Source organism: Pteropus alecto, unplaced genomic scaffold (genome assembly GCF_000325575.1).
Source record: "Pteropus alecto unplaced genomic scaffold, ASM32557v1 scaffold30, whole genome shotgun sequence".
NCBI lineage: Eukaryota > Metazoa > Chordata > Mammalia > Chiroptera > Pteropodidae > Pteropus > Pteropus alecto.
The window spans coordinates 995,003-1,001,773 of record NW_006429782.1 but is presented as its reverse complement, the minus strand read 5'-3'; the positions used below and the strand labels follow the sequence as shown (position 1 = coordinate 1,001,773).

Sequence of the window (6,771 nt, the reverse complement as noted above, 5' to 3'; positions counted from 1 at the left end):
CCGCCCACGGCGAGCCTGGTGGTGGATCCTGCCAGCACCGTCGCAACAGGAATGAGGCAGACGACCACTGCCAGCCATGCGGCCCAACACCTTGTTTTTTTGGCTGAACATTCTGTGCAGACTTGGGGCCCAGCACCTGGGTTCGAATACAGCTCCTCCACTGCGGAGGAGGCCACCTAACTGCAGCCCCTGAGAAAGTGAAGGTGTCGCCTGCGTACAGGCTTGAACCCCAGTGCCAAACCTCAGGGCCACCCATGGTGTCAACAACAAAACCAGCCGCAGACGGAAGCCTGGCCAGGCTGTGACGACTTGAGTGGGAATCCAGTGCTTCCGTCTGCTCGGTGCTGGGAGGCAACCCCGACGCCCACTGTGGGAGCAGGTGCGTGAGCTGTGTGCCAAGGGGGACTTCGGGGGGGTGCGGAGGGGCCCACCCAGGGACACGTCCCAAAGGGACAGAGACACAGGACCCCCCACTGCAGAGCCGCGAACAACTCACCAGACATTTCCGCTGTGATGACCCGGTGGGGCTGAAGCCTGTAGTCACCTGGAGGGGAAACAGCCACAGTCAGGGGGTCCCCATGGCTGCCGGGTAACCCCAATCCCCGCTGTGGCCTAGTTGGCTGCTGTGAGCAGAGTCCTAACCCCCAGGCTGTCCATGAGCGTCTCTGGGCTCTGACACAAAAGGCCACTCCGAAAGTGTGACCTCAGCTGTCACCTCCCCTCGGAGACCCTGGGCAGCATCTGCGATGGCAGGAAAGGGTCAGCCCACGGTCCCCTGCCACCACAGCATGGCCCGGGATCCCGGTGACCACACCGCCCATCGCCTTCTTGTCCCCCACGCTTTATCCACGGACGGCTCTGGGCGCCTGCTTGTGACTGCAGAGCCTGACTTCAGAGTCCCCAAGCCTGGGTTTCCATTCATTGCTCTGTCACTTCAGGGAAGTCACAAACTCTCTGCTCTGTGGTTTTCGCCCTTTGAGCCTCACGAGGCCAAAGACCCCACTGCGACCCAAGTGAAACTCCCGGGGACACACCTGGCACCCAGCAGCCCTTCCTAGGGGCTGTGTGAGTTCACACCACAGGACAGCCCGACGCTCTAGTTTGCCACCAGTGTGGACAACCGAGCAGAATGGCTAGATCCACGAGGGCCCTGTAGGGGGACGGTGCCGTCTCCAGGAGAGGGGCCCCCCAGCCCTCACGGCACAGCTGGGCCTGAACCGACCCCAGGGCCTGGCCCCAGAGCAGGCAGGATGCTGTCCCCGCAGTCAGGCACTGGGGACAAGTTTCTCATCCACAGTCCAGGCGAGGAGGGTCCAGTGACGCCGAGTTCTCCATGCTTACCCCCCCGACTCGGCAATGGCCCCATCGGAACGCTCCCCCTGGCCCTGGCTGGCCCTCCCTGCAGGCCCGGCAGGCTCGTGCCCTGCCTGTGTCCATCACCGCGCTGGCTGCTAGGCCGACCCCAACCTCCGCCTGCCCTGCCCACAGGCTGGGAGCATCTGCCAGCACGGATTCGAGGACGGGCTCAGGGCAGGGATGGCCCAGGTGCCTGCAGTGCCACGTGGTCACACAGGGCATGTCTGCCGGATGGACAAATGGCCCACTCCGAGTCCCACACCAATACGTTGGTTCTAGTGCTGGCCACTCTGAGACAGACACCGCTGACCCCCTCTGGGGAACCCTCTGGCCACCTGGGAAGGATGGGAAATGGGACGGCCCCAAAGAAGCCTCTGGGCCGGCTAAGTCCGGACACACCCTGGCCGGCCACACTCTGCAGACCAAGGACGCAGGAGGCTTTGCCCACTGAGCCCCGTGCACGCCCAGACCCTCGGCGAGGCCGCCCATAACTCTGTGCACGGACACCGACCAGGTTTCGGGGTCGTGTTTATTTTCACAGGTCAGAGCTGACAGCAAGGGGACGCAATCCTGGTGGGCTCGGGGTACAGGCGGCCGGAGAAGTGAGGCCTGAGTGTCCGTCCGCGAGGCCCGGCAGGACCGCCACGCTCCGGCCCAGTGGAACGCGCAGTCTGGCGGAGACGCAGCCCTGTGCGCTGGCGGGAACGGCGGGGCTGCTGGGCTGGGTGGTGTGAAGGTCCCTGGAAGCCGCACGCAGGACCCAGGCCCCAGACGAGGTGGGAGCCGGCCTGAGAGAACCCGAGAGGAGACGGGGCCGCGGCGCCTACGTGTCGGGATCCAGCCGCTGGCATTGGGCGCCCAGCACGCCGCGGAACACCTGGAAGCGGTGGTTGAGGTCGGGCCGGGCGTGGATGCGGAAGCGGGAGCCCAGGGCGCCGTCGGGGGAGGGCGCCCCGTAGAAGACGCGCTGCACGCGGGAGTGCACCAGGGCCATGGCGCACATGGCGCAGGGCTCGCGGGTGATGTAGAGGTCGTAGCCGGTGCACACGTAGGGGAGACCGTCCTCGTCCGTGTCCTTGTCCAGCTTGCGCACAGAGCCCACTCGGACGCCCTGGGGGGCGGAGGCCGGGGTGAAAGAGCAGGCGGGGTGGGGCCCGAGGTCGTAGGTGCCACGGCCCTGTCCCTGGGCCACCAGATCAATGCACACCATGGTGGCGTGCAGCAGGGGGCTGGCCGCGCTGCTGCAGTCATGGCCAGTGGCCAGCACACAGCCAGAGGCCGGGTCCACCACCACAGCCCCCACGGCCCTCAGGCCCCTGGCAGCCGCCTGCTGCGCGGCCTGCACGGCCCGCTCCATGTGGGCCTGCATCTCCGTCCGCTCCTGCGCTGAGAAGAGCCGCCCGGCCAGGGCGCGGGTCACGTGCTTGTCCTCGTGGAAGGACGTGGGCCAGTGGGCGCGCGCCTCCTCAAACTGGCCCCTGGTCAGGGGCGGCCGGGCGGGCACGGGCACCAAGAAGGGCTGCCCCAGGCCTTGGGGATCGACGGCCGGCTGCGGGAGGAGTTCGGCCAGCGATCGCGTGCCCGCGGCCGGCCCTGCCAGGCACAGCAGCATCTCCAGCGCGTGCGGGTGGCTGGCGTCACGGCTTGGCCGCACCCTCTTGAGGTGAGGCTGGGCGGGCAGTGGGTGGACAGCTGACACCTCCTTGAGCAGGCGCGAGGTCTGGCGCTTGTCGAGGATGGGTGCAGCATAGGCCAGCACCAGCTCCACGTCCTTGGCCTGCTGCTCCGACAGGACCGGGAGGGCTTGCCACGGCACAGGCTCTCGCTCCGGGTTCCCGGCCTTCTCGTCCCCACGCTGCTCCACCTCCAGGGGCTCCATCCTCAGCTCGGCTCCGACTGTGGGAGACAGAGATCGGAGCAGAGCATCATCCGTCAGCCGCAGGAGGCCCGGGGGGGCCGAGGAGTCCGTCCCAGGTGCGTGCCGGATGCGAGGGCTCATCCTGGGTAAGATGCATCACCGGTCATGCCCACTCACATCCTACTGACTCGGTCTGCATGAAGTTTAGACTGCCACTGAGCCCGCCCCGCTCGCCTCTGAGATGTGCCATGTGTGGAAACGCATGCTGGGTCACCGGGATTAACGTGGAAGAAAGAACACGAACCGCCTCCTAAGTTCTTTCGTGTCGACTAGGTGTCGAAGTGCAAACATCGTGTGCTCTCAGCTAACGAAACACGTTAAGGTTAACTTCACCTGCTTCTCTGTACTTTCCAAAAACGCAGCTTCTGAAAGATTTAATGTTACGTGTGCCTCGCATGCCAGTCCCTTGTTCAGGACTGTTTTGGGTGACGTCAGAGATAAACCACAGAACACCTCGACCAGGTTCCGGAGGCCTCGGGCGCCACCGACCGCCCAGAACCTGGCCCCGCCGGCGACTCATAGCAGGCCAGGCCCTCCTGTCCCATCCCCATGTACGAGAGCACTGAAGTCCCTGGGGCTTTCATCACTCGTGACGTGCCTCCTGGCTCAGTCCTCGGCCCCACGGGCCCCGCTGCTGTCGGCTGGGCCCTTCAGAGGGCACGCGAGCGCCTCGCCCACCACAGTGTGTCTTAAGCTCAGTCCAATCTCGGCAAATGTGCTGAAGCCGGGTGCTGGTGGCAGCCACGAGAAGTGGACCGCATGGCGGAGGTCGTAGGGTGCCCACAGGCAGGCCCACGGTGCCAACTCCAAATCCGCCCGCGCACACCATATGCCAGGACTGCATGGCCCGCGTGGCCCGCCCCAGGCTGCGGAAGCTCCCACTGTCCGCCGGGCACAGACAGACACAGCCCTGTTTGTTCCTCCAAGAGTGCAACCTCTGTCTGATCAAACAAAACAAGCGACAAATAAAAGAGGCTGCCTTTGAGACTCTGCCAGTCAGGCCACCAACTCCCAGGAAGGAGGGATGAAATGTCACAGAACAGTCGTGTGTGACCCAGCAACTCCACTCCACTCCCAGGTGTGCGCCCAGAAAACTGGAAGCCCGTGTCCACACGAAATCTGTCCACGCGTGTCCATAGGGGCAGGACTCAGGACAGCCAAAAGGTGGAAACGTCCCAAGTGTCCATCCACTGATGAATGGACACACACCGAGCGGTCCGTCCACACAGGGGAACATCACTCAGCCTGAAAACGGAGTAAAGGGCTGACCACCGGCACAACGGGGACAGAGCCCGACAACGTCAAACCCAGGAGAGAAGCCGAACACATACAGCCACATGGGGCATGATTCCATCTATGTGAAACGTCCAGAACGGGCACAGCCACAGGGACAGAAAGTGGGTCAGTGGATTACAGGAACTGCGGTAGAAATGTATGTGACTGCTAATGAGGACAGGTTTCCTTCTGTGGTGATGGAATGTTCTGGAGTTAGATAGCGATGACAGTTGCACAAACGTACTAGAAACCACCTACATGAACTCAAAGGGAGTGAACTGTATCTCAGCAAAGCCGCTGTGGAAGAAAACGGGGAGAGGGAAGGACACCTGGGGGACAGCAGGTCAGCAGACCCCACATAGGCGCAGCGCCTCGATGGCAGCTGCCAGCTGCGGTTACTGTGACACTGTGTGTCCTCGTGCTTCCACGAGCGGGCTCCCCTACTTCTCCCAACGACTTGGGAGGGAGCCCCTGGGACTGTCCCGTCTACAGGACAAGCGAGGCTCCTTGAGGCGGAGGACTTTACCAGGGCACGTGGCTGGTGCCCATCGGCTCAGGGCCTCTGCCTTCCAGGCCCATCAGGAAGATGGAGGTCCTGAGCCCCCTCTACAGATGAAAACAAACAGGCTCGGCGGTGGGTGACCCACCCGAGCCCCCACCCACATCCCCGTGGGGCGGGCCAGCCCACCTGCGAACAGACTCTGTGCACAAACACTTTGCCGAAACACACCCAGGATCTGAAGCGTGGCTAGCGGCAGCTGCCGACCCTGGGTTCCTCTTTCCGTCCCCAAAGCCCCAGAGCAAGCCCGGGCTCCAGGTGCCCCGACTGCTCCCGCGGCCCTTCCCGCGAGCTCCCCACCGGTCCCGCCCTGCTCAGTCCCTTCTCCGAGTACGGCCACCTCCTAAAACGCTCAGGGGGCGGCCGCAGCCTACTCGGACACCGCAATCACGTGTTGCGATGCTCCTGCTCCATCCAGGTCGGGGAGGCTCAACTGTGTCAGCAGCCCCCCGAGGGCCTGGCACATCCAGATCCAGGGAGACGGACCCCTACCTGCAAGGCTCCCCAGCAGCCTAGGACCACCCGTCCCCACAGCACCACACCAGAAAATGAGCATGTACTGAAACTCCTGGGGGACACTGGGTGGCGGCACGTGGGGGCACTGCGCCTGGGGTCCTAGCAGGAGTGGACTCGCTCTGAGAGGGACACAGGATATAGTGCTTATCCAGTGAGCTGAGTCAGGCTCTGCAGGGACAACAACGTGAGCCTCAGGCAGGAGGCTTTATCTTTTCTTCCTGGATTAGGAAGGAAACAGTCTGGACCTGGCTGTGTCTTGGCCCCATTTCCTGGCTGTGCGGCCTTGGGCATCTGCCCTAACCTCCACCACGCAACGGGAATCCATCCCCACAGCGCAGGGATGGCAGGGCAAGTGAGAAAAGCCACAAGAGGCCTCGCAGTCCTGGGTGGTAAACAACCTGACAGCTCCTCAGCGGCCCAGTGCCCTGGCTGTGGTGGCAGAGTCCAGGAGGGCTCCTGGGAGGTGGTGATCCACAGCTGGGCCTGGAAGGCAGGCAGGGAAGGGTAGGGAGTCTCGAGCAGAAGGAATAGCTAGTGCTGGAGTCTCAGACGCGCCCACAGTTTTGAATGCAGTTTCCAGGTCTCAGCTCACCAGAAGTGGAGGGGACCGCCATCCGTATTTCTAACAAGCTCCCCAGTTATCTGTTACTTGCAGAGCGCGGTTGACAGATAACTTCTGGGGCACCCCATAAATTCGAATTCCAGCTAACAGAGCTGTTTCTTAGTATAAGTGTGTTCCGTGCAATCTACGCTAAAAAATTATTCGTCGTTTGCATGGAAGTTGAATTTAACGGGACGCCCTGCGTGTTTACCTGGTGAACCTGACACCCTGCAGGAGGGCCTTCTGTGCACGAAAGTTTGAGAACCTTAGGCTTGTGGGGTGTGGGAGAGACCCCTTATCCTGTGGCGGTATAAGAAAAGGCCTTGCAGGTTCACACTTCCCTTGAGTCTGAGGAATGATCACGATGTTCAGGACGCACAGAAACACTGGGGACCTTCGCCCAAAGCTGTGAAGCAGGTAAACGCGCAGCCCCGAGGCAGCGGGTGCCCGAGATGACCCGAGGGCGAGGCGCGCCGGAAGCAGCTGGACGCACGGGGTCCCCACTCCCGGCCTCAGGGGCGCACGCACGCGCAGAAGGGCGATGGG

At 63.0% G+C, this 6,771-nt stretch overlaps 2 protein-coding genes across 4 annotated transcripts in view; both read right to left on the bottom strand.

Annotated features, from left to right (window-relative positions):
• SCAMP4 (secretory carrier membrane protein 4) overlaps window positions 1-6,771 on the bottom strand; it is an 18,260-nt gene that overhangs the window by 11,171 nt on the left and 318 nt on the right. The window contains exon 2 of the mRNA XM_006904062.3: window positions 497-544. Coding sequence (XP_006904124.1) covers window positions 497-503 — 7 coding nt within the window. The 5' untranslated portion in view covers window positions 504-544. The remainder of the gene's footprint in view (window positions 1-496; window positions 545-6,771) is intronic.
• The window catches only part of ADAT3 (adenosine deaminase, tRNA specific 3), a 5,226-nt gene continuing 322 nt past the window's right edge, over window positions 1,868-6,771 (bottom strand). The window contains exons 1-2 of one of the 3 annotated variants that reach the window (XM_025042989.1): window positions 6,437-6,765; window positions 1,868-3,252 (exon numbers count right to left, since the gene is read on the bottom strand). In XM_025042989.1, coding sequence (XP_024898757.1) covers window positions 2,180-3,235 — 1,056 coding nt within the window. In that variant the 5' untranslated portion in view covers window positions 3,236-3,252; window positions 6,437-6,765 and the 3' untranslated portion in view covers window positions 1,868-2,179. Of the gene's footprint in view, window positions 6,766-6,771 lie in introns of those variants that run through there. The other 2 variants (XM_025042986.1, XM_025042979.1) reach the window with 2 other exon arrangements.